Source organism: Pogoniulus pusillus, chromosome 2, assembly GCF_015220805.1.
Source record: "Pogoniulus pusillus isolate bPogPus1 chromosome 2, bPogPus1.pri, whole genome shotgun sequence".
In the NCBI taxonomy this organism is placed as follows: Eukaryota; Metazoa; Chordata; class Aves; order Piciformes; family Lybiidae; genus Pogoniulus; species Pogoniulus pusillus.
Window position 1 is genome coordinate 208,255 of NC_087265.1, and position 26,730 is coordinate 234,984.

The 26,730-nt window shown below is 43.6% G+C and overlaps 1 protein-coding gene across 5 annotated transcripts in view; it reads left to right on the forward strand.

The window, feature by feature from the left end:
- The window catches only part of SPOPL (speckle type BTB/POZ protein like), a 43,051-nt gene extending 17,338 nt beyond the window's left edge, over nucleotides 1-25,713 (forward strand). The window contains exons 2-11 of one of the 5 annotated variants that reach the window (XM_064154407.1): nucleotides 1,632-1,766; nucleotides 1,930-2,051; nucleotides 2,354-2,505; nucleotides 6,877-7,004; nucleotides 11,118-11,295; nucleotides 11,390-11,445; nucleotides 13,019-13,141; nucleotides 15,329-15,471; nucleotides 15,556-15,609; nucleotides 25,632-25,713. In XM_064154407.1, the coding sequence (XP_064010477.1) occupies nucleotides 1,689-1,766; nucleotides 1,930-2,051; nucleotides 2,354-2,505; nucleotides 6,877-7,004; nucleotides 11,118-11,295; nucleotides 11,390-11,445; nucleotides 13,019-13,141; nucleotides 15,329-15,471; nucleotides 15,556-15,609; nucleotides 25,632-25,698 (1,101 nt within the window). In that variant the 5' untranslated portion in view covers nucleotides 1,632-1,688 and the 3' untranslated portion in view covers nucleotides 25,699-25,713. The other 4 variants (XM_064154389.1, XM_064154398.1, XM_064154418.1 and 1 more) reach the window with 4 other exon arrangements.
- The last annotated feature ends 1,017 nt before the right edge of the window (nucleotides 25,714-26,730 follow it).

The window sequence follows — 26,730 nt, forward strand, 5'->3', positions numbered from 1 at the left end:
AAGAGATGAGGCAAATGAGTGCCAGTATCTTAAGGTAACTGTTTATTACTCATTTTCATTCATGGAAAAGGCCAATTAATTACTGAACATTGTCATAAAGAAGTTTTATTTGGAAAGTCACTTGTGAGAAACAGTTGAATTGTCTTTGTGATTGCACTGGGGAATGTCTCAATCTGTATGTTGCAGGAAATCTATTCACTGATTTCTTGTTTTTATCTTGTCATGGTGGATCTCTTACAATCAGATCCCCTAGTGGATTGCTATAGCATCTGCTGATTCCTCACCTAGAAAATGACAAATAGGGTTGTTTTCCAGGTTTTATGCATTGATTCAGAGCAATTCCCTTGTCATCAGACTTTTATGTAGGGGGTCTGATTGGTATTGTGAGTGACAACTGGTAGCAGGCAGGAGGGAAAGCATTCCCAGAGGGTTCTAGTGATCCACAGAGACTCTACATGGTGGCTGAACTGCATGTGGTCCTGCACTGTCGTGTTATCACTGTTTGCATGAAACCTTGTTTTTATGTGTTACCTAATCCTAAAGGAAGACTTCCAACCTGATTATTGATGTGCAGTCACATCTCTGGAGTAAGGCAGTTAAAGCTGTTCTGTCACAAGTGAAAGATCTGATGTGGTGAAGTGTTCAGATGATGCAGGAAGATTGCAGTCCCCTGATCTTGCTTTAGTGATAGCAGGATGCCTTTAAAGAAACTTTCCCTACCAAGAAAATGTGCTTTGTGACTTCCATCGGGTTTGATCAGGGTTCATTTCACTTCTTTTGAGCCACTTAATGGAGCTGCCTAAGTGAGAAGCTGTGCTCCTGGCAGGAGCCTGTCTAAAGATGGTAGCAAACCCTTCCTAAAGGAGAGTCAGGCCAGTAACCCAGAGCGACCTTCTTCCCTTAGCTTCACTGAGGCTGAGCAGTTACCTGTTGGTGGCTAGGTGCAAGGAATTCAGGCGTATGACTTCATTTGTTACAGAGATGAGAAGCTGAAGAGCTCTGTTAGGTGATGATCTGTAACAAAACTGCTTTATTTGCTGTTGCTGGTGAGTTGCTTTAACTGGCTTTTGACTTTGTGCTTTGATAGGATATCAGTGTGTAGCTGTGGCAATTATAGTTGAATCTGTTGGTATCAAAGGTACAAGGCAACCATGAAAGACAAGTGAAGAGAATCCTGCTTTGAATGCAGTTTTAATTTCTGTCCTCCCTTGAGAAAACCTGGGGTTGTTGGAATCTATTTTGCTCCCAGGTGGCTTATGCCTGTGTGGACAGCCGAGATGTGGGTACCAATGGGTGCTCACAAGGCCCTGGATGTTCTCCAGACCAAAGGAGAGGATCCTGAAGAAAGTGACTGGTGTGGTCAGTGTGGTAATTTGTAAAAGAGATGCTGAAATAACATTGTTGGTGGTATTGTGTGATGTGTAGGGACCTGCTTTTGTAAAGCGCTGCCTGAGGACTGCTGCAGGTTCAGAGTGGCAGTGGCGTTGACGTTACCGTGTGACAGTTGGGCTGCAGAGCAAAGCCATCCTCCCCAGGCTGAATTTGCAGGTGCACTGTTCAAAGCAAAATAGGGCTTGTTTTCTTTCACACTTAACAAAGGGTGAACAAAATATATTAATTACTTTTTCTAGGAGAATTACTGAAGTTTGGATTGCTATCTTGATACTATAAACCTGCAATAAGTGGCTATGTCAAGGGTTCCCACCCCACCTCCTCCTGGGGAGATGTCCAGTGGACCTGTGGCTGAAAGCTGGTGTTACACACAGGTAATCTTCCTAAATTCCAGTGGCTTTATTTTCTAGTCATAATTGTGTTTTTAAGAAAAATACCTTCACTGATTGATCTGTGCTGACAGTCTAAGTAGTTCTCATAGCTACTGCTTGATATGCAACTGAAATGTTATTGAGGTTTTCTGCATCTTCTGTTCAGGTTAAAGTGGTAAAATTTTCCTATATGTGGACCATTAGTAACTTCAGTTTTTGCCGAGAAGAAATGGGTGAAGTTTTAAAGAGTTCTACCTTCTCATCAGGGCCAAATGACAAAATGAAATGGTAAGGTCTTCATTCTAGCAACTGCTTGGGGACCTTGTTTGGTTGTGGGTTTTGGGTTGTTTGGTTCTTCTTGCTTTGTTCTTCTTTGTTTTTCCCACTTGCAAAAGTTGCAAAGCTATGTAGCAAATACTAGAAGTTGGACTTTTGAAGTTTTGCTGCAAGCGTGGATTGGCTCTCATTTCAGAGCTTCAACAGCTGTAAGGCAAACATTTGTTTCAGTACCATCTATTGTATCTTAAAAACAAGTGCTGAAGTTATTCTGGATGTGATTTTAAAGTGTGCGATTTTTGCATTTCTTTCAGGTGCCTGAGAGTGAACCCAAAGGGATTAGATGATGAAAGCAAAGACTACCTATCATTATACTTGCTTTTAGTTAGTTGTCCAAAAAGTGAAGTGAGAGCAAAATTCAAATTTTCCCTGCTGAATGCTAAAAGAGAAGAAACAAAAGCAATGGGTAAGGACATCTTAATGTACTGTGCATGGATTTGTAAAATCACCCCAAAGAAAATCAGCTGTAGTTTTTTTCCCAGTGGGGAAGAGAACTTGATATTGAGATAAACTTTGAAATAATCTTTTTCTAATATCCTTTTAGAAACTGAATTAAAAATCTTGTTCATGTTTTGCACATTTCTGATCACTGAGCTGTGTTAATTCTATCCTGAGCAGTATAAATTACAGGGCACTACTGCCTGCTGTCACTCCAGCTTCTTGTCACTTGGCTTTGTAGCACATTATTTTTACTTGGTTAGTAGTGGTGCATTTGCTTGTTTCTAGCTAGTGTGGAAGGGAGTGTTTGATTTCCATAATTAATTAGGTTAAACATACATGGTTGCTTTTTTAGGCACTCCTTTACAGTGTTTTGGTCTACTTCATCTGGTTTACACTGTAATCAATTGAAAAACATGAGCCATGTACCCAAGTAATTAGAAGACTGAAAGAATCGGTGATTTGATTTAATTACCTTCTGGGTATGGAAATGTGTGGCTCTTGTTCCAAACTTGCAAGCACAACCTTCTTTGGAAGCCCTTTTTGTGAGAAGGCTGCAGTTCTGATGGGAGTGTGTGATTTAGCACTGCTCTGCACTGCATTCATTCTGTTGTTAGGCCTGTGTATGAAGAATCTTTGTTTTCCTTGCCTACTCCTATTCCAGGACTTACCAAATCTTACAGGGTCTGTTTTGTTGCAAGTTCTGAGTTCCTTGGTGAAAAGTACAGTTCTCCAGTGGTCACACCCACAGTTCGTGCCACTTTCTCCATGCATAACCAGGCCCACACATAATCTTTAAAGTCTATTCACAAAACTGAGTGTCAATTGAAAAATTAGTGGCTGGGCTTTGTGGAAGGAAAGTCAATGTGTATGTTTCACTCTCTCTCCTCTTCCACTGATGAACCTGGTTGCTTTGATCCTTGCAAGCCTCTGGGCTCTGGAGCTTGTATGAGCAAAGCATACTCTCTTATACATTTGTTAGGTTGAGTGTCTTACAGTGCAGTAGCTGATTGGTGCAAGTAATTAAGTGAAACTGCAGTGTGTACATGAAAAAGTGTTTTGAAATTAACATGGGATTGCAGAATGGTTGAGGTTGCAAGAGCCTTCTGGAAGCTGTCTAGTCCAAACCCTGCAGCAGGGTCAGTGGGAGCAGTTTGCTTGGGACATGTCATGTTTTGAGTGTCTCCAAGGATGGAGACTCCACAACTTGTCTGAGCAACCTGTTCTAGTGTTTAGCTAGATGCTGCTGGCCTTTTTTTGCCTTAAGAGTTCACTGCTGACTCTTGGGAATTTGTCATCCACCAGGACTCCAATCACCAGTCATATATTTCTTCCTGCTCAGTAGATCTGAAGCAGACACTGAACACAACATTGCTCTGATCCCAGCTCACAGTGTCAGCTGCCTCAGTGCCTGTCCCAGGGCAGAGCTTCACACGTGCACAGGACAGCAGAACTGATTCGGATGTGTCAGGAAAGACTGGAGAGAAAGCGAGCTCAGCCTCTACCACCCTGCACCAGCCTGTCCCCAGTGTTACAGACCTCAGCCAGCACTGTAAGGACAGGATAGGGATATAGATGATAGATTACGGGTTGGAAAAGACCTCTAAGATCCAGTCCAGTCATTCTCTAGCTCCACCAAGTCTGGAGCTAAACCATGTCCCTTAGCACTACGTCTCTGTCTCTTTGAAACTCCTCCAGAGATGGGTATTCAACCACCTCCCTGAGGAGCCTGTGCCAGTGTTGGAGAACCCTTTCAGTCTAGAAGTTTCTTTTAATGTTGCATCTAAAATTCTCCTGGGGCCATTTGCTCTCATCCTGTTACTTGGGAGAACAGATGAACCCCCACCAAACTACAACCCCATTTCAGGAAGTTGTAGTGTGAGAAGGTCTCACTTTGGCCCCTTCTTTCCAGACTAAACCATCCCAGGTCCCCCAGCTGCTAAATTCTAGTGGTTCTCACACAATGGTCAGCTTCCTTGCCCTCACTGGCCTGACCTCCCTAAAGATCTTGTACCTGTTCTCTGCAGCACACTATCACAAGAATAGTCCTGCTGTGTCTCTATCAGGCCAAGGAAACCGCAGCCGTGCAACAGCACCCAAAATTCTCATCCCTTTTGTTTCTCTGTCGTGCTGTGTGCGTGAGTCTGTGGGCGCCCCAGAGAGGCAGGCAGTTGTGCTGATGGCCCAGGAGAGGTAGGAGAGATCTGTTTGTAGTGCAGCCCTAACAGGGACGTGCAGTGTACGATGGGGCCATTTTGAGCATCTGAAGATTGTTTGCCAAGACTAGCAATCACATGGTGCTAAAGCCCCAGTGTCCTGCAAGTAGGTGTGTTTTTAGTTATTCTAGAGTAGCTGCCCTGTATTTGGCACTGCAAGAATTAGGAACATATTTTCCTTTTGGGAAATTACCAACAGAAATCTTATTTCTTGGACTTTGCAGCCATTTGCCATCTGCTTTTGGAGAAGCTATGTTTTTATTTATGCAACATAATGGTGCCTGACTTCAAGTGTCCTTTGTAAATGGATCATTCATGCACAGTCTGCTGCTTCAAGTGCTGAAGCTGTCTATAGCACAGACAATGAACTAACATTTAAACTTTACCAGAAAGGAAAAAAAAACACATTTACACTTCCACATTGCTTTATTTTTCTGGGTTTATATACCTAAATTGCCTCTGAGCACTTAATTTTATATCTTTTACACTGCTTCTTGCTGGTAAGAGTAAACCCTAGGTCTGCAGAAAAAAGAATTGAGCTGAATGTAGATTATAAACTTTTGAGCATTTCTTTTAAGTATGATTTTATTTTTTCATTCCATTTCATGAGGCTTGTGAGTTTTTGGCTCGTTGGTAAAAATGTGAAAATACTAATCCAGGTGCTAGAAATCCTAAACAATATTGTCATAAATGGCAGTTTTTCCTTCCTTGGCACACAGATTTAAAATCATGGATGGATGGCATTCTATGTCACCCTCAAAGCCCATGCTGCACTTAAGTGCATTTGCCTCTGCTGCTGTGCTCTGCATTGACAAGGGGATTTTGTGTGTAGGAAGATGTGAATACGATCAGGTGACAGGGATGGGGACACCTCCTATTTGATCAGTTCCTGGGTTGTTTGTCATTGCATTAAAGAAAATAAGCAAAAGCTGTACAGCATCCTTAGCTTGATCTAACTCCAGTGAAAAGCTGTTGCGAATCACTTCCCAGCTGTCGGCAGTGGGGACAGGGTGTCAGAACTGTGTGTTTCGGGGCACCTGTGGTGCGGTACCTGGGCACGACTGTTCAGTGGTGCTACCAAGTGACCTAGAGCAGGGAAGGCTGGCTGCCTGGTGCCTTTATTTTAGGTGTTGTGCCATGAAGTGCTTTTATAAAAACCTCCTGTCCTGAATTTCTGAACGGCTCTCCGGAAGGCTTAAGTGTCTATCCATACAGCAGATGAAGCGGTGATGTGCTTCTTGTTCAGCTCTTTTGGTATGAAGAGAAAATTCTGTCTTAAACTTGAGGCTTTTTTCCCCTCTCCTTGGCTCTTCTTTCTGCAGTGGAGTTTTGAATGAGCTTTCTAAATGTAATTTAGGATAGGCTTTATTCTACACACAGGCTCAAAACCACTCCCCAAATATACCTTTGCTGTGTTTTAGCTCCATAAAAAAGTGGATGGTGCTGTTTCCTGAGGTTCAGTTTGTGGAACAAGTGGCTGCAAAGGAAGTAATCTTAGAGAATTCCACTATTTACACTTAGAGTGCCTTGGGAACCTTTGCTGGGCTGTGGACATTAGAACTGGGGAAAAAAAAGGGGTTGTGTGGTTGCAGCAAAACTGATGGATTACAGCAGCATTCTCATAACTATGCCTGAAATGGGAGTGAAGAAATTGCTTATTATGACAGAAAAAATACTTTGTTAGTTGCAAGCTGTTGTCTCTCTCTTTGCTTTGGTCAAGTTTCCACCGTGTTTCAAAATTTCAACCCGTGAAACAAAGTTTCCCATTCCAGGGGGAAGCCAAAACGGATGGCTACTGCACAAGTGTTGTCAGGATGCATTTGTGATGACAAATCCATTGTGATGGTACTTTGCTGTGAGCAGTTTCTTTTTTGACTCCTTGGCATTCTTAAATGTTAACTGAAAAACTCTGCTCTTGCTGGATGGTGCCTGTGATGCCATCTAAGGATGGGCTGAATTGCAGTTTTGCCCTGTGGAGTTGTCAGTTGTTTCACATCATGATGCAAGGTGCTGACTGGATTCACTGTTGTGTGAACACCTGGCCTTCGTGGGGGCTGTGGGTGCTGTTGGTTGTTGCTGTGTTCACTGACCGTGCTCTGCTTGTGCATGGCTGTTCCCACCAGAGAGCCAAAGAGCATATCGATTCGTTCAAGGCAAGGACTGGGGCTTCAAGAAGTTCATCCGCAGAGACTTTCTACTGGATGAAGCTAACGGTCTTCTCCCAGATGACAAGCTTACATTATTTTGTGAGGTGAGTAGAAGTTTTCAACTGGTAAACGCTTAAAATGCTTTCTGCTCTAATAAGCAGAGGTTTATATTGATTCTAAACAGTAGCATTCTATAAAATTTGTCATTTGTAAGCTATAAATACAATCAAATGCACATTTACTTTCTGTGTCTGCGTTGTTTTGTTGTCTCTTTTGGTGTGTGTGTGTACTGAAGTGTTGCCTGTCTGGATTGTAAACTGTTTGGCTTCTCCTTGAATCTGCCAGGGTTACTACAGAATCAGCTGCAGTCTTATTTATGCAAGAGGTGCCTGTAGGAATACTGTTTTAACCAGGTCACTTTTATTTAAAGAAATTGTATGTGGAATTAAGAGGATTGCTTTTCACTGACTAAGCAAAAAGAAATGTCAGCCTGCTGGTTTGTGTCATAATAAAACAACCTAACTGACAGGATCTGTATTCCTGTAATAAACTTGATGGCTTCAACCACTGAACAGGCCTTTATGGCAAAGGGAGCGCTTCATTTTTATTGCAGTTGTCACATTTTGTTTTCTGAACAAATGGAGGCATCTTGCAAGACTGCTTAACGCTGAAAATTGGCACTGAGCTGTGGTGTACTTTTGACTTCGTGGTGTGTTATAAAGTCAGTGATCTTGGTAAGCTAAATGGTCATTAAAGTTCAGTGCAACGCTTACTGGGTGTTACAAAAGGAAACTAGAGGAATCCGCAGCATCAGTGCAGTGTGCTTTAAATATACATTGGCTGGGTATCCTTGCTGCCAAAAAGTGATTAGTGACTTAGGAGGGTGGTAGATTCTCAAACTGCTAATAGGTTTCCTTTGATCTGTGTTTTTACAGGAAATGTGTAAAATTCTCTTGGCAAAATTACAATTTAATTATGTCATTATGCTGCCTAGGAAGAATAATTGAAATCTGGCCCCTGAGACTCTGGATATTGCAAATACAGTGCATCTTATTTTCACTTAAGACAAGTTAAATTAGCTGCATGATAAATTTGCTAGGAAGGCAATTATTTGGGTGATAAAAGCAGATGTAACAAGTGCTTTTATGGTTCTCTTAGATGCTTGTGAGTATTTCCTGATTTTAAGATTTCTTCGTAATGAGTGCTTTGATGTAAACAAACAGCCCTTAAAAGTAGTGTTTGGTTTTGGAAACAGGTCATTGGCTAATTTTAGAGACAAAGTTTGTTAAAAAAAATGAACTGAACAAATACTGAATTTTCCAGAGAGAAAGGTTATTTAAATTGTAATGCTACTCTCTAGATGCAGCTGTGTTTTCTTGCACATCTTCTCCGTGTTTTAATGTGAGTGGCTTTTGTGAAGTGTTTGAACTATCCTGATGATGCATGGTGCAGGAAGCACAACACCTAGCTGTGCGCAGTGAGCGTGTTAAAATCTGGCTTGTTCCAGGCTGAAGGGAGAAGACTGGAAGTCCAAATCCTTGTCAAGTTTGCTTATTCTGAGGTGGTGTTCTGGCTCTTCAGCTGTCATTAGAAATAACAGGTGTTGTTTGAAGGACTTGGTGCTGTAGGCAGGTAGGAAGTTTGTATCCTTTTGAAACTGAGCTCTAAGCTGTCATTTCTGTTTGCCATCCTGGTTGGAAGCCTGACTTGCTGCTCCTTGGCTTGATAACATTGAGCAGATACAGCTGCTTGACTCTTCTCCCTATTGGGCTGCAAAAGGATTATATGGTCTTTCTCGGCAGCAAGGGAATTCTCACTGTTGCTAGATCTTCCTGAGATCAGCTACATACATCCTGGAAACTGCAGGGTTGTTAAGTTAGGTACTTGACAAGGTGGAGTGCTGCTGCTGACAGGTGACCTGTTAATAAAATACAGCTTTGTAATAGTGTTCTTTTAAGCAAACCGATCTCTCTTCTTCAGTTCTCGCTTTCCACGTAGTCTGAAACTACTGAGGCCTTGCAGATCCTTTCATTTGCTGATAGAATAGCAGATTATCTGCAGTCCTAGGGAGTGCTTTCATGGGTCTCTTACCTGGCATAGGTTGTGAGTAGCCTGGAGTAATCACATCTTTGCTGTCAGAGCTCTGCAGGTTGAGAATGAAGAAAACAGTGCAGATTATCCATGTTAATTGTCATCACACAGAGAGCTTAGTCTAGTCCTAAGTTATACACTTTCATATGCCCTCAGATACGAGGGAATAAATTGCGGACAGCACCTCTGCCCTAGAAGTATGCATACTGTGCAGAAGCTGCATGGCTAGCTGCTGGCTAGCTCCTTGAAGTAAAGCAGAAATTGAGTACCTGGAAATCCTGACTGCATTGCTACTACTCTCAGACAGCAGTTCTAGCACCTTGTGGAGAAGAAACACCTTTGGTCTTGCACGGGCTTTTCCTGAGGGCCCTCAGGCAGTAACTTGTATCAGCTGCTGAAACAGTAACGAACCAGATTTGGCTTTCAGTAGTTATGTGGGAATAACTTGGTTGGATTTCAGCTTGATGTAAATAAATGCAAGAGAATTCACTGGATCATGGGCGTGCCATCTGGACAAGTCAGGTATGGAATCTCAGGCTCCTGTAAGTGTTTCTTCATAGAATCTTTAAAAGTTGTTGCTATCTCCAGACAGTTTGTGTCAAGCCACTCCGGAGACTTGAATTAAAACTTTGCTTGAGTTCTGTCTTAGCAGTGTGCTGGGAGCTGTCATTTTTGTGTTGCACAATTATCAATATATCTTGGAAACTATTCTAAAATAGAAGTTTAGAACGTCAGAGATCAGTTGAAGTACACAACATCTAGATTGCCTTCCTGGGCACTGTTCAGCTCAGACCATGACCTTCGAGTCAAAGCTCTGAAGAAGCAGGAGTCTCTTTTGGCAGCAGAATGCTGGCTTTGTTCAGCTAAAAGTCCATGTATGTGTCTGCTGAAATCAGGCTGTGAGAGAAAACTGAGTATACCAGAGCTCTGTGGATTTGTTTAGTGCAGTAAATGTATGGGTATACTGTGAAAGTGAACTTTGCAGGGCTTTGGGGATTTCTCCCTTCCTTTTAAAAAGTGGAAGAATTTCTTAGAATCACAAGGGGGTATGGGATGAAACAGGGAGTTAGGCAATGATTCAAATCCACAAGCTGCTCTTGTCATTGGATCATCTTCCTCTTCTGATCTGGAGTTTGGTCTGCAGCGCTCTGACTTATTCTGGAGCTTAGCTGTGCTGTTTTTGCTTTATGCCAGATTTATTCCAGATGCACGTTGTGCTTCTGGAAATCAAATAAAGCCCTGATCTCAACAGTGTCAGCATTTTCTCTTCCTAGGGCATCCTAATTTTCCATGTTTGGGAGGTGATCTTGCAGTATTGTTTATTCTTGAGCATGTGCTCTCAGACAACAGAAGTAAAGCCTGCTGAGCCCTTCTGTTTTCCAAAAATACCGATTAAAAGCATGTAGTAGGTATGTGCTTCAGATGCTCATCTTCCACAGTGTTCTTCACTAGTTCTGTACAAAATTTGCATGGTGTCAGCATGCATTTAACAACTGAAGTTACTTACCTGCTACATCTTCTATTCATTGATTTGAACGTCTGAAATAATGGCTTGTAGTCTTCTTGGGAACAGGCACTCATGATTCCTGCCTCAGCTGGATGCAGTAGAATGAAATAATGAAGGAGTTCTCTTACTTGTGCTGAGTTTGGGTTATGACCTTGAGGTTAGGACTCCTATACTATTCAAAATTTCCATGTATTATGCTTATAAAACCCTTCTGTGACCTTGTGATGTTGTTTAGAATTTGATACTGTATATATATTACTTAAAAGCATAAAGACTGAACTGTTAGAACAGCTGCAGTGGTGCCAACTTCTTTTTGATCCCTCTGGTATCCCAGGAACTGTATCTGTCTCTTGCTTTGCTGTTTCCATAAGGTGGTGTGTGCTGCTGTGCTCCTCCTGTCTTGTTTTGCTTGGATGAATGCACAATGTTAGAGTCTCTAAGTAAAGCTCTCTGTGTTTTACGTTGCTGTAAAGCAGTAGTTTATGCTTCTGGTCTAATGCTGGGAACGTCACTGTTGTTTTTACTTTGCAGTTGCTGAACTTATAGCCATAGGTGCTGTAACTTGATTATTATTGGCGTTCAGTTATGAAGGAGTTGTCTTGCTGTGATTTTCTGTTAGGTAAGCGTGGTCCAAGACTCAGTAAATATATCAGGACAGTCTAATACAAACACTTTGAAGGTACCTGAATGTCGACTAGCAGAAGATTTAGGGAATCTCTGGGAAACAACAAGATTTACAGATTGCAGTTTTTATGTAGGAGGACAAGAATTCAAAGCTCATAAATCTGTCCTTGCAGGTACTTTCTACTTTTGTATTGTTACTATTTTGTAATTAAAATTGCTGAAAGTTTAATATTTTATGATATTGAACATTTACTTCTCTTGCTGCAGCACGGTCACCAGTTTTTAATGCAATGTTTGAGCATGAAATGGAAGAAAGCAAAAAGGTAAGCCGTGGTGGAAGCTTTGCATCTTGCGACAAAGGGAGAAGCTGCTGAAAACTCCAAGTGTTGCAGGCTGAGGGCAGGGAGTCCTGCATGGGGGTGTGGGAGTGGAGGAGGTGCTTCTCCAGTGTGCCACCCTGGTTAATTCTGCTGGAGCTCCTTGGCATAGAAAGAGCAGACAGGGCTGGTTGGAGAGGTTCGGAGGATTTGTTATCTGCCTTGGATCAGTTTGGTTTTCAAACGTCTGTAACTGACCTGGTAGTCTTAGTGCCCCTTTTTTGCTGTAGTTGATACCTTCAGAGAAGCTGACTGACTTCACCAAGGTTTGGTTGTAGTGTGTGAAAAGTCTTTTGATGGTAGCTAGGACACAAACAACCGGTGAAGTATGACTCAGTTTAATCCCTGAGACAGTGAAGCACTGCTTTTGGTTCAGAATTTCTGCAGGCACTTGTCCTGTGTGTCTTGGACGGATCAGCACAGAGAGCTGCAGCTGCTTTGATGTACTTCATATCTCCTGCAGCAAGAGTTTGTGTCTTTCATGAAGAAGAACATCTAAACTTGGTTGGTTACAGGCAGAATCCAGAAAAGGCAGGAAGCTGATCAGCTTGCTGAGGGGTTGTAACAGATGATTGTCACTTAGTCTTGGGGGCTGCAAGGATGCTGCTCATCTGAACAAACACACCAGATGGATGTGGTGCTATAGTACAACTGAGCTTCTCAAACATGGAATTTTTCTTGCTTGCCTTCTCCAATCTGCAAACTTTCTTAGACAGAATTGGAGTATTGGAAGCATTTCACTGGGATTTGTGGGCTGAAGGAAGCCCAGGCATGGCACAGCTTCAGTGGTGTGCCCCATCAGGCCCATTTGCCTCTGTTAGCAGTGAATCTCCAGTGCAGCTCTACTTTTCATGCTATGAGAGTCAGTGGGTAGGAAAGCAGAGCAGGTGCCCATGGTGTGCTGACTGCCTGTGGTGGTTTTTCTTTTTGCACTTGGGAGCCTGGTGCTTGCTCTGCCATCTTTGACGTTGATTCCTCCCTCACTGGTTGTGTATAGGGAGTGCTGTTAGCGGACGGGGTCGGGCAAGTTGTGCAGTTTTTCACTGGGACTGTCTTCAGCCGGATGATGTCAGTTAGATGTGCTGCTTGCTTTGCTCTTTGGATTCTGGAAACAAAATCAAAGTTGTGATAACTCTATTTAGTTGAGCCCAAAATGGCTCACTTGGTTCTATCTCCTCCTCCAACTTCTGATGATGCAAGCACATCATTGCTGGGCTGGAGACTGCAGCACTCAGAGATACTCCTGAAATTATGCCTTGTTTTTTTTATGTGCAGCCTATACAGTGAGGTCCAGAGTTGCAATTACTTTTTACTGTCCAAGTTTTCGTGACTAATTTCTATCTGGCTGTAAGAACTACTGATTTTTAATAATTAAAGGAATGTTAACTTAAATTTGCGAGGATTTGTTACAACAGATGGCAAATGAAAGCTTGTAGCATGCATGCAGATGATATTTAAGTTCACTACAAAGTCGCAACGAAATTCCAGAGGCTTTTACTGATTCTTCTTCTTTTACCAGAATCGTGTAGAAATTAATGATGTAGACCCCGAAGTTTTTAAAGAAATGATGAGATTCATTTACACAGGAAAAGCACCAAACCTTGAAAGCATGGCTGACAATTTGTTGGCAGCTGCTGACAAAGTAAGTAACTGACTCCTTATTCTCAAACTGGTTGTTTGTGTGTGGAATGCTCTAAGAAAAATGAAAGTTTTATAGTTTGAATATTTTCATTGTTCTTAATATGAGAACCTTGTCAGAAATGGAGAAAGGTGGGAAAGAATAGACTTTACACCACCAGTGGAAGGCTTTCTTGACTGGAAGCATTTCAGATACTACATTTACTATCCAAATTGTTAGAAATTGGGGACCATTAATACAGTTTGGAAAATGGGTCTTGAATAAAGTGCCTTCTAGATCTTTGTGTTCTTGAGGAGGGTGTATACAAGTGTTGGAACTAACTGTGCTTCCTGGAGTACTACTGCTGCTGCAGAACCTCCATCTTTCTCTCTGCCCTGTCTATGTAATAGTTCCAGTCTTTCGTCTCTTCTGTACTGGGACCTTGTCTGCTCTTTCAGTTGTCACTATCTGAAACAGTTTTTCTGTTTATGGAGATGAGGGGACTTGAAGCAGCACAACAGTTAGGGTGAGATTGTTCCATATTGTATCAAAGTTTTCAGCTTTTGAACTGTTTAAAAAAACTTGACCCAATACCTTGAGTTTTCTTCATTGTTTTACAGCTTGAGTTGAAATTTCAGTTAGCAATCCTCAGAGGGCACACAATTGTTTCTCCTTGAGGAGGCATATGCAGTTTAGAGTCCAGGACATACTCCAGTGTGTGTAATCTGGAACTTTTTCACTCTCAGCTGAGGATACAGTGTTGTCCCATACTGCCATTGCCATTTCAGAGTTGGTAGTGAAACACGAGTGAGCACTGCCTCTTCTCATAGTCAGTCCTGATACAAGACATCCCAGTAGTTAGCTGCAAGAAATGGTTATTCATTTTTTTTCTAGCAACTTCAAGTGTTTTTTTTGTTGGTGTTTTTTAATCTCTTTGCCTTTTCAGGCACTGTGCTTGCCTCTGTGACTTACCACTCTTCTTTTTACCTCTTGTTGCCAGCATCTCGTCTTCCAAAGCTGCTTGTGCTTTGTCGAGTTCAGCCAGGCAGCATTTAGTGAATGCTGGCCTTGGTACAGGGTGTAATTGAGATGTATGGAGAATATTATAATGTGCAGCTTTACGATTGTCTGCAACACCAGGAAATAAAACCAGTGAGCTAGGAATTCCCTGTAGCTTTTGGTGGCAGTGGAGAACTGCTAGAAACTTTCTGCTGTTCCTTCTGACTGCAAAATAATCTAAAAATGGGTGCTCTGCCTATTAACCAAAAGAGCATTACACTGCTGGATGGCCTGATACAGATTTTCTTACAATTAATATTGAAGTGCTTTGGACAGAGTACTGTAGTAACACAATGGAAGTAAAAATGCTCAGGCCTAGAAGCATAGACGTTAGCCCAATAACTTCACTTTTCTTAAGCGGTGTTTCTTCTTTGCATGAAACAGCTGCTAACACAGCTGTGTGAGTGGCATGATGGACTAGATGACCTTTGGAGGTCCTTTCCAACCCATATTCTATGATATATGCCACTTCTGTGCAGTTCTTTTCAGGCTTGAGAACTGTCTGATGGGTGCTAAACTAAATGGGATGGGCAAGATCTCAGTAGAAATGTATAGAGCTGAATGAAAGCTGTTTGAACTAGGGCATGCTTCAAAAGAGGTAGTTCATGAATGCCGACTGTAACATGGCAGTGCAATTATTTGACATCTGTTTTCCAGCAGACTGTATTGAAGGTGTGGAGGAAAATAAATTCAGAGATGGGGAAGGGCTGAATCTGGAGCAAGCTAATTGCAGACAAGCTAATGTAATTTCCCTTGGGCAGTGTCATGAAACTTTCAATTGTGTGGGTTTTTTTGCCCTTCACTTTGAGATGTAAACCTGTCTAATGATGAATTTGATAATGCCTGTTCCCTCTTCTTCCTACATGATCAAACAGAAGGAAAATGAAAACTTCTGAGTTGTTGTTGTTTTTATAAGTTCTCCCAGTAAAGCATTTGCTGATCAGTTTCTGTCAGACCTAATGCAAGTCTTGCCATTGGAGGAGCCTTCAATGCAGCATATCAAATTTTGAGTTACCTGTTTGGAAGTGGCTTGATGTTAAGCATGGGGAGCACCAAGCATTGTCATGACTGGAACTGTCTTAGGAGCCATAGAGAATAAGGGTGGAAAGAATGAGTTTGAAGAATGATTAGTGCAGTTTTTTCTCTCATCAGTATGCACTGGAACGGCTGAAGGTGATGTGTGAGGAAGCACTCTGTAGTAACCTGTCGGTAGAAAATGTTGCTGACATTCTTATCCTCGCAGATTTGCACAGCGCTGAACAGCTAAAAGCACAAGCAATAGACTTTATTAACAGGCAAGTACTGCTTATGAGACTCTAAATGTGTTCGTGTTCATGCTCTGTGTACCTTTTCAATATTAGCACAGCTCTCTCTTACAGGTGCAGCGTTCTTAGACAACTTGGGTGTAAAGATGGGAAAAACTGGAATAGCAAGTAAGTTCCCCTGCCTACCCTGCCTCTGTACAAACACTGCTAAGTAGCCTGCAGATCTTAACAACTCTTGCTTCATTTCCACACTACTGAGGCCAGTCACTGACTGTAAGTAAAGTGAGATTCAGCAAGATGCTACCCCAGTTAATGACTGTCACTTACCCTTTAAATGCTAGTTGTGAGATGGTAACAGTAGCTGGTTTTCATTCCTCTCCTAGAGATGGGTCAGCACTGTGAGATTGAGGCAGCAGCTTATAGAAAGGAAACCATTGTTTTCAGTAATCAGGTTTGTGCCTGGAGGAGTGACAAGACATGTTTAGGTCAGTCTGAGCCTGCAGTACTGCCTGAGCCTGCAGTATCTCCAAAGCAGGGAGGGCAGTTGCTCTTTTTGCCTTTGGCAACATGTTTCTGCGCCTTCTCACATGCCAGCACTAGTACTGTGGAGGCCACACAACTAGTCAGTCAGGTTTCTCTGAACTGCTTGACTTGTGAGTGCTTTTGTCTGCACTGGAAATAGGTTGAGAGTATGTGGCTTGGGCTGCAGGACTGATTGCAGTGTGTATTTAGAACATCTCAAGTCAGCCATGGAACAGAAGACAGCCAGCTTCAGAGTAGCCAGTGGTGGACTGGAACAGTAAGAGGACAGCAGAGCACTTCCTGCTTACTGTCAGAATCCTCAGAGAATTTAAAATGGTAGCATTTGCTTTTAAGTTAGAATGCTTTTATTTGATAAAACAAAACAAAAACCAAACCCAATCTTCACAGGCCTAATGATTGAGCATGATTTGGAAAAGGAAGGGGGTGATAGAAGGTAAGTAGTAAAATCCCAGCAGAAAAGAAGGCAGAATATGTGATTGTGTGAAGTAGCTGATGTGTTCAGGCTCTGATGATTTGGAACTTACTGAGCTGACTTCGCTCTTGGATAATTGCTAGAGAAGGTGCTGGTCATTCCTGCTTCAGCTAAAGCACCTGCAGGAAGACAGAGAAATAATGTGAGAGGGCCTGGCTTCCTTTACTGGGCACCAAGGAGCCTGGACTTTGATATTGTTTCTTGAGGCACTTGCCTTTCCTGACTGGCAGCAGAAGATTAAAGGCTTGCATTAGAAATCCACAGACGGCTGTTCAGAGTTTGTAGAGTAGAGGTCAGCTGCTGGGGCTTTATGCCTGATGGTGTTCCTGAAGCAGTATAAAGGTCCTCCTGGAAAGCTTTTGGAAATGCAGAGCAGTGGAAGCCTGGAATCGCTGCGTAAGCTGTTGGTTCCAAATTACCGATGGGTGTCAGTGTGGCATGCTCCACAGCCAGGGTGAACTTCACGTGCAGAGGAAACGTTAGGCTTTTCTTCTATGTTCTTTCAGAAAAGCTGTAAATAGATACATTGAGTAAGTGCATGGGGTTTAACCTCCGGGATGTCAGTGTGAATAATGCTGAAGTCCATTGCCGCTTCTCTTAAAAATGAAGCGGCCAGAGAAAGCCACTGTGAGCGATCTCGCGATGAAGGAAGCGAAGCTTCGGCGGCAGCGCAGCGTGCCTGGGCAGTGGCGAGCTCCCAGGGCGGGGCTCGGCCAGCTGCCTGCCTTCGTGGCTTTCTCCAGTGTAGGAACCACATCGTTTTTGCTGCGGTTTCAACCGCTTTGCCTTGTCATCCTTGTCTGCCCAGCTTGAGCATGCCCTTCTGTGTAATGCAGTTATCATGCCCTTGCTTGCTCTTTGTCTCTGCTCTAGACCTCATTTGCTTCCAGTTTTCCTCTTGTTTCCCCTGGGCTTTTTTCATGGTGGTTGTCTTAACACAGTGCCCAGTGTTGGACGCAGTTTGCTAGCTGAGGTCTTGCTGGTACCAAGTAGAGCAGAATAAGTGCGCTGTGTCCTGCGCGTGATGGCATGTCCATACACAGCTGCAGTTCTTCGCAACGGCAGCCTTGTTGACACTCGTGAAGGCTGTTGAAACGCTCACTGCTCCTCTGCAGCCCTTCCGCCTGGCTCGCTGCTCCCCGCCGCGCATGGGTGCGTTTGTCCTGTGAAACCGTGTGACTGTTGTCAATGCTTCTGTTTTCAGCCAAGCGACAGACATAATGGAAACAGCGGGCTGGAAGGCCATGATCCACTCCCACCCTCACTTAGTAGCAGAGGCCTTTCGCGCACTAGCGTCTGCACAGTGTCCACAGTTTGGCATTCCACGCAAACGGCTAAAACAGTCCTGAAATCTTCCATGAACTGTAGAGAAACCAAACGGACTCTGCTCCTCCGTGGCCAGAGGTGTGCTCACAAACCATAACAAGAGTTTCTGTTATCCTTGTCCACAGAACAGAAGCTGAAAAAGCCTGTTGTTTGCTTTTCAGATGGATAATTTATGGTTTAATCCTCAGCTTTAAATTAGACTGATTACTCGAATTCACTGAAAGGCCTTAAATTATCTCCAGTGACTCTCTAGTCCGTATAGTTTAATGTATCTTGATTTTTTTAATTGTTTTTTTAATGTGCCTTGTCTTTTTGACTGGGCTCTGCAGGATTGCACTAGCTCCATAATGCAGTAAAGTTGATAACTGAAGATGTAATTTTTGAAAGGGATCTTCCATTATTTTCAGAAAAAAAAAAAGAGTATAGTTTGGTCCTGTGCTAACTGGAAGGTTCAACTAGCCTCTCGTCCAAGCGCTAGAGCCAGGGGCATGTCACGTAGCCCAGAGGAGTGCTCACTACAGGGAGAGCCTGTTTACCTCCAGCGAACGCCCACAGGCTATTTATGGCAATATACTGCTTTGAACATAATTTATTTTTCATTGTGGGGGCAAATATGCAATGGTTTGGCCCAAAAATGTATTTTCATTACGGTTTGTAATGCTTCTTGTGTGTGTGTCCGAGCTGTCCAGACGGTGAAATGCAGCACGGAATAACCTCGTGCTTGTGTTTCTTGATGGTCCATCCTTAGTTTACATTGAATGCAGAGCTGCAGGAGGTGAGGAGTTCATTGTGAACACAGAACAGTATTCGATGTGCAAACAGCTGTCCCCAGGTGTGGTTGCCTAGAGAAGCAGAGGCTGCAGAGAATGACCAAATGTAAATTGAAGAAATGGGCCAAATGGATTCCAAATATGCACTTTGAACGTGTAACTTTTGTATGTTGTGTGGTACACATCTATTTTGCTGTTCATGAATTAATGAGGTACAGGTGACTGTGGCTTAACTTAGATACATTTTCAAATGCCCACAGCCACGTGGGATTTAGTTTTGTGAGCAAAGAAAGGCGTGTCTTGTTAAAGCTCAGTCCATGGTGCCTATTGCAAGCTTCCCTGTTCCAGTAACAGATTTTTCGCTTGTTTGACAAAGCTGTGGGAATGCTGAAATTGTGAGGGGATTCTTCCCATCTTGATGACTGTGCACAGCTTCCATTAGCACCTATGGGGGTTACATGTACATCTTGAGGAATCTTCATATGGTGTTTGCAGGCAGAGGCTTGCTCAGCCTTGCATTTCAGTCCTTGTGCTGACATTGTGGATGGTGTGGAAATTCTGCATAATGTGAACAGGATGAAACCTTTGTAAACTGCTTGTCAAGAGCCAGTTCTTTATTGTATGAACCTTAGCTTTAATGTCAACGTCCTCCGTGTTTGATAGCTTTGTTTACAACTGGGAGGGCAAGTCTGCAGTAGTGCATACTCTAAGTGTTTCCTGCATTGAGTTTGCTGTGACAGTATGCTAACAGTTGTGTCTTGGGGAGTGGGAGGAGATCTCACCTAATGTAGAAACACACTTGCAGAAGGGTTTTAGTTTGCCTATTAAGAATCAAGTTGTGCAGGGAGAAGAGAGGAAGAGTTTCAGATGGCTTATGATCTGAAAATCTCTCTCCATCCCTGTGCAATTAATATTCATCCAAATTACTCTGGATGAAATTTTTAGAGGAAGTTTTGTACTTTGGCATCTGGGAAACCATGAGCAAAAGGAAGCTGGGAGAAACACCTAGTCCAGTTCTGGAGAAGAGAATACCCTCTAAACCTGCATTTTCTTCTCACCTTCTGACTAAATCTTTATGATGGGTCAAGAATAAAATGGAAAACTTGACTGGTACATGAGACAGCTTAAGTGAGCTATTTACAGAGAGCCTTTCATCAGTTTTTCACTACTTATGTAAAGTGAGGTCTCATAAGCATCGTTCCCAACAAACGGCTGTGCGTTTGCTGCACTAATGCGTTAGGGCTGTCTCTTGTGCTCGTCACTGGGAAAACTTGCAGCTCTGACATGCAAAGTGACTTGAATATTTCATGCTGTAGTCCAGTCCAGCTGATTCTACAGTAACAACGTACAGGAATCAAATAAAAAGCTAAGGACCTTTATGAAAACCTTGAGATTTTAGAAGCGTCATATGCATTTTGCACCAAAAACTGTCAGACACTGTGCCGTAATGTTCTCTAGATCCTAGTGTCCATTTCTCCAGGCAGGCAGTGTGCCACACATGGACAGAAAACAAAGCTGCCAGGAGAACTGATCTGTGCAGATCTGGGACTATTTATCTGTGTTTTCAAATTTTGTCAGCTCTTAAGAAAAAGGTAAGCCAGTTGCTGTATTCTTAAGTGAGTGCACTCATTACCCACCTCTTCAACAAACTACATGCTGTGTTCTCACTGGAATGGGATAGCTGGGAGGGGATTACAACCTTCTCCTTTGGGTGCAGCAGCTGGGCTTTATTCCTCACATCTCAAGAGCTTGCCCTTCAAAGCCTCAGTTGTCAAAGTGCAGCAGATAGGAGATGTATCCGATACAATGGACAGTTGTTTCAGGCTGAAGTCTTAGAGGATTTTTCTTAGTTTTCTATACAGATTAGGAATATAATGTATGAAGGTGCCATGTTTTGGCTTGCCAACACTACTCCCTCAGATAGATGTGAACCACTGCTTGCATACCTTTCTGGGGAGAGCCCTGCATGTGTCCTGTGTGTGTGCGTGCGTGTGTGACTGTATGATGTTTTTGTCAGGAATGACTTTCTAAAATTAAGGACTCCATGTGCTGTTAAAATGCTGTTGTGTATTCTAAATAATATTTTTCTCCATTTGAGCCTCTCCTAAGGAGATGCTTTGGGTGGAAGACACTTCACTAAAGGATATGTATTTCCTAGTCCATTTACTGCATGCAGAAATACAAACACATTGTGCCTTCCAGGAAACGCTCGTGGCAAAGGGCTGCTTTCACAGCATACACGGTCCCTGAGGCTGGAGGAGAATGCTCCTTGACACACACTGGAGATGGGAAAGTTCAGCGCTGCAATTCTGCGTGCTGGTTTTTGCTTCCTGAATTGGGTTTCACTGAGGTAGTAATTGCACACAAAGTGGAGCGTTCGGGCTGAGGGCTAAGCAGGGTGTGCGCTGTGTAGGAATCTTGGCTGTCGCTTGGTGAGTGCATGTCAGCACGTGATGGGCACGGACACAAAAGTACTCTCCTAAGTGGCTCTAGTTGGGTATTTTTCTAAATGTAGAGCATTTAGTACAAAATTCACCTTTGTGCAGGAGGTGAGTAGGAGGCCTAGGTGGAGATTGTCCCTTTTAAACCCTCACGGCAAGGCTTCTCCCTTGGGAGAGTAAAACCGTGTGCAGTGTTGGAAACTCTTTCACAGAGCAGCGGATTGCAAATGTGAGGCATTGCCTGCTGAAACACCGCTGAGTTCTGCTGAATCTTGCAGTGGGTTAGAATTCCTAAACTCAAGTGGTTGGGTTTTTTTAACTGACAAATGGAAGGTTAACTGCCCCTTGTCTGGTGTTAGCATGTTTAGCTAGCAAGACCCTGACTTAATCTCACAACCTGGTTTCTGCCTACAGTAAATGGACTGTGTCTGTCAAGGGAGTTCACGATCTCAAGGGTTTGGTAAGGAATTCACCATCTTTGTAACCTGGTTTTTGAAGGCTTCTGATCAATGAGTCCTATTTTAGAATTTAAACCAGTGAAATGAATTAGACCTGTTTGGGGGTGGAAGTGATGAAGAGAATCCAGCTATGTAAACAGTTGTATCCAACCATCCAGCCTTTTTTTATCAGCTGCTGTTAATGGTGAAATACTTTTTGTACCTTGTTGCTGAAAATATTTTTGCATTTCAGCACATCAAGCTACAATAAAGTTGTTAATTAAACAGAATGTGTCTGTGACTTGTCTTTGCTCTGGGGTTGGGTTGGTTCTTTCCATCTGTGTGGTTGCCATTGCTGCATTTGGCTCCTTTCCTCTGAGAAAAGCATTTTGCTTGCACTGTCAGTCGCTCTAGCATAAAATATACTGCTGCCTCCTTGTAAATCTGGGGAGGGCCATCATGCCCTCTTGCTCTGATCTCCCAGCTGGTCTTCCGCTTTGGTGCTTTGAAGTCAGTCAGAGCTCTGAGCAGCTCAGAACTTTGCCTCCCTGAGAGATGACTCAGCCTCTACACGGACTCTGTCAGAATTGGTGCTCAATGAGAAGAGTTGGATTGGTGATAGTGAAGACGGACCTCGTGATTTCTAAGAGCTCTGGTCTCTACCATCAAAAACTGTTTGGGTTTTTTTCCCATCAAGGGGTACAGGCTTGTAACAAACATGTGCAACAGGAGCGCTGAGCGTGCTGCGAGACAAGTGGCATGCAGGAGTGTTTTGTGCAGGCAATTCAGGGGCTAAGGTGTGCTGGGATACTGTGCTGCTCCAGAGGCCTGACTTTGGACCCACTGGCCTCCAGAGAGTGATGCTGCCAAAGGAAGTCACTTGCAAGCCGTTGGAACAGACACAAGGGTTGTCTTGTGCTAGTGAGGCTGTAGTGAGGATGTGGCACACTTCTTCCTGAAGTGACCTGTGTGCTGCTTTGTTGCCCAGCTGTCATGAAAGGGCCAACTTGTGTCTCAGCTTAGCTCCTCATTGGTTTGTGTAGCTACACACAGAATTCTCCACATTTGCTTAAAACTTGCAACCTCAGTTACTCTGCCATGATTCAGCTTCAAGTTCCTGGTGGGGATTGTGTCACACAGCTCCATGGCAGCAGCAACTGCTTACTGCTGTGGGCACTGGGGTTCTTTGTGCAAGTCCAGGTTTTTGAACTGAGCTGCAACTTCCAGGGGAAGAATACTAAACTGTATTCTTTTCTCCTTCTTTTCATATAGAAGGCTCTATTTTGAGCCTCCGTCGTTCAGATGCAATTTCTCTCCTGTCATACAGGTTTTTTTCTCTGTTATTCAGCATAATGGATTCTGTTAGCAACTGATTTTCCATTTTAAATGAGTTCTAATGGTCTGTCATGTGGACAGCTGGTGTGTAAATAAAGGTTCTCCTCCTCTTCATCTGTCTGATTTCACTAAAATAAGAGTCGCAGCAAATCAGCAACTGTCTGAGAATTGTCATCTGATGTGCAGTGCATGCCCTTCCCTTTCTTTAGAAGGGAAAATGTAGGTAACCTCGACTGGTGAGACTGCTGTCGAGTAAGTTACACTGTGAACGCTGTGAACTTGGTGCTCCAAGTGTGGAATTTGGTTTCTCGGAAGTCAAGTAGAAGTAACAAAAAATGAGCTTGTGGCTTGAGGCTTGAGAAGGAAAAAGCAATTCTGCAGAGTTTGGTTGGCCTTGGTTTTGTGGAGTTTTGTGAGTTCTCAGCTGAGGTGTTTTGAAGGAGACTTGGAGCTGCAGCAGCAATCTGCAGTGCTCATCCTGTGAAGCAGAGAGCTGACTGAGCTCCCTTTGAGAACATTCCCTGATACTAACTCTGCTCTTGCACCCTCAGTAGAGTTTGGGGTGTAACTATTTTTGTGCAGGTACTGTATTTCAATCCAGAGTGGGTATGTAATAAGTGGAAAGCTCTGCTCTGCTAAACTTATGCATGTTTCATGTGTTGACAGTGACAGCCGTGCAGAAAATAAATTGCACTCTGTCAGCTTTGTGCTGCATTTTAAGCAGGCTTGGGTTCTGACTTCCCACAGTTCATACTGCATAGCTGACTGAACTATTTCTGTTGATAAAGGTGAATTTTGAATCATGTGCAAAGCAGTTCTGATAAAGCCGCTTCTTCGAGCGTGGAAGCTTTAACTGCAGGCTAAACTCATATTTTAGCCTTAATTGCCAAATAAACTATTTAAATTCTTCATGTTCAAGTTGGTAACTTTAAGCTTTATGTATTAGGTACACAATTTTCTAACTCATCTGTGTAAGTTTGTAAAGGATTGACATTTTAAACCAAGCCACCTGCTTGCTGCTGAAGAATGCAGCCAAAACTTGTACTTACTCTGGTCAGCAAAGACTAAATCTTGCTGGGCTAGTTGGGCCATCCCCAGGTAAGAGCTGTGGTGCTCTCCACAGAGCCTGCAGTGTGGATGTTAATGAGGGAGAGAGAACCTGTTAGTGTCCCTGTTTGATGCTGCAGGTGGGCTCTTCCTTCTCGACACACACGTGAAAGAACACAAGAAATCAACAAACCCTGCACTCCAGTTTTCTTGCAGTTTAGCTAATTCCTGGTGTTTGCTGGGGCAGCATGGCCCTGGTACTCACTGCTGTACAAGTTGCAGTCACAGTCCTTCAGCAGAATATTAACTGCCTCTCTGGAACGACTATCCAAAGAAACTGTTAGTGTGGATCCTCAGAAGTGTTGAGGTGGGGGCTGAGCAGCCAAGGTGTGCAGTGAGCAGGTGACTGCATGCTTGCACTCTGGGCAGCTAGAGGTGAAAATGCAGGTGTGTGCTGACTTTCAGGAGGAGGAATGTTAGATCTGGTTTGAGTTTTTAAAAAGTACATTATCAGCTGTGGAGGATACTCTGTGTGGCATAAGCCCAGGGGTGTTTCTACACTGGGTTTGCTTTGTCTAGACAATCTCTTATAGTCCTGCCCTTTGTGCTTGCCCTCCTGCTCTGCTGGGTAACAGCTGCTAAGGGAGCAGGTGAAGAGGAGTGACCCTGAGAAATGGATTCTGGCTGCCTTGAGTGCTGTGGTCAGTAGCCTGCTTTGGAGTAGGTGTATGGCAGAGCTGCCATAACAGCACTGAGGGAGGTCTGCAGGAAGAATTCAGAGAAGACTCTTTTGGTTCTTGCCCAGGAACCATTTGCTGGTGTGAGGTGTCCTGCTGGAGCCTGGCCAAGGGCTTTGAACAAGGACATGGACAAGAACCTGCCTGTCCAAGATGGAATTTGCCAAGCTGGCTGACAAATGGTTTTCAGTGTTAAAGAGCAGTTGCAGTGTTCTTTAAGAATGTTGCTACATAAACTTGCTAGACATGAATATTATTCTCTTACTAGTTTTCAAAAATCACTTTTGGAGGAACCACTTTGCCTTAAAAATTCCAAGTAGTGCATGCTTGAAGATGTACAAGTGAGGAAAAAATCCCAAGCTCAGTAGGCTGGAGGGGCTTTTGTGTAGTACGAAAAGCGAGTGTGTGCAAAGTGAAGGAAGGCAGCTCGCAGAGCTTCCTGCTTAGCAGCTGTCACTGGTGGTTCATCATCTGGGACACATGAAAGCTTTCATAAGCATTTCACGTGTCTGAAGTGTAGCAAAGTCATCACTTGAGCAGGCTTAAATTTGGGGGATGTATCCAGAGCGTGAGATGCTTAGAACTGGTCAAGCTCTCAATAAATAACAACTCTGAACTTGTGGCAACAGTTCTGAAGGCCCTGGCACAGATCTTACCTACTGCAGTCCCTTGGTCCAGGTGTTGGCCAAGCTGGCTGCTGGCTGGTTCTGGACATGGGCTCTGTTGGCTGCAGGCAGTTCAGAAGCCCCATCTCTGCTGGCTTCTTAACATGGGATTTTTAGCCCTCTTTTTCTCTTGTGTTCACCCTCTTTCTTTGCCCTTCCATCAGAAGCCCTGCCAAGCAATCTTTTGCTGCTGCTACCCATAGCTGGCTGTGGTCTCTCCAAGGCTGTTCTCCAGTCCACATGCTAGGATGCTGTGGCCCTGAAGTGAGCCTTGTTGTGGTTTTTGACAAGGTTTTGAACTTCCGCTTAAAGTCCTTTTGATTTTTTTTGGTTCTCAAGGAAGTAAGGGATTGGCTTCATCTTGCTGACAAAGTTTCTGAATGTTTATTTTAATTGATGCCCTCCCTTCTTCATTAGATTTGCTGTGCTCACCTGGAGGGAAGTGGGCACCATGAGAGCTCATGGCAGAGTTGAACTACAGTAGCAGAGTTGGAAGGACTCAAAGAGAACAGCAACTGCAAGACAACACAGCAGAGAGAGGAATCAGAACCCACGAGCCTTAGAGCAGGACAGTGAGCTGGAGCAGAGAGAGGGTGGCAGGTAGGATGCTGTGCTATCAGGAGGGGGGTGGGCAACGCTTGTTCCTTTTCACGTGTGTGCTGGCACTGGGAGAAGCATCGTAAGCCGAAGAAATGAAGAGGACAGCTTTCTGGAAGGGGCTTCATTGCTCAAAGCCAGAACTCCACATTTAAGTGTCCCTAGGACCTAATGGCCTGGAGGCTAGTAAGATGGGAAGAGTCCGAGGAACTGTCTGACTGGACTCCCATTTGTGTGCAGGTGCCTTTGGGGAAGGTGGGCAAAGGGACCATTAGTGACAGGGCAGATGTAACAAGGCTGCACACCACTGCACTCTTGAGTTGCTTTGTGTTCAGCTACAAAGACAGAAAAAGTGACTTTAGAGGCCTAAATGTCCTGGAAAATGCTGTCCCAGAACTGTTTCCTTTCTGGGTGTGAATTTGTTTTTTATCGATAAACAGAAGGCATAAATGAAGTGGATAATAATTTCTGGAGACTGTGGAGGGGAGGAGTTCATGCAGGATTGCTTCTGTGGGCTGCCCTTCCTAATCTGGACTGGGGAAGAGGTTTACTTACCCTGGGAAGGGCAGTGGTAAATTCGTGCTAGTAGGGAAAAGAAGGTTTTGTTGATGTCCTCCTGTCTCTTGGCCTTAATTGGTGATCTTCACAGTAGGTGAATAGTAAGGATGCTTCAGGCAGTGCCTACATGATGCACTGGTGTGTGTCTGTGCCTCCTTTTGGTTGATGGAAGAAAAGCCTCAGACCCAGGAGCCTGAATGCTCTTTGCCATTGGAATGGGCTGCCCAGGGAGGTGATGGAGTCCCTGGAAGTGTTCAAGAAAAAGACTGGCTTGGGACACTTAGTGCCATGTTCTGGTTGATTGGCCAGGGCTGGGTGCTAGGTTGGACTGGAGGAGCTTGGAGGTCCAACCTGGTTGATT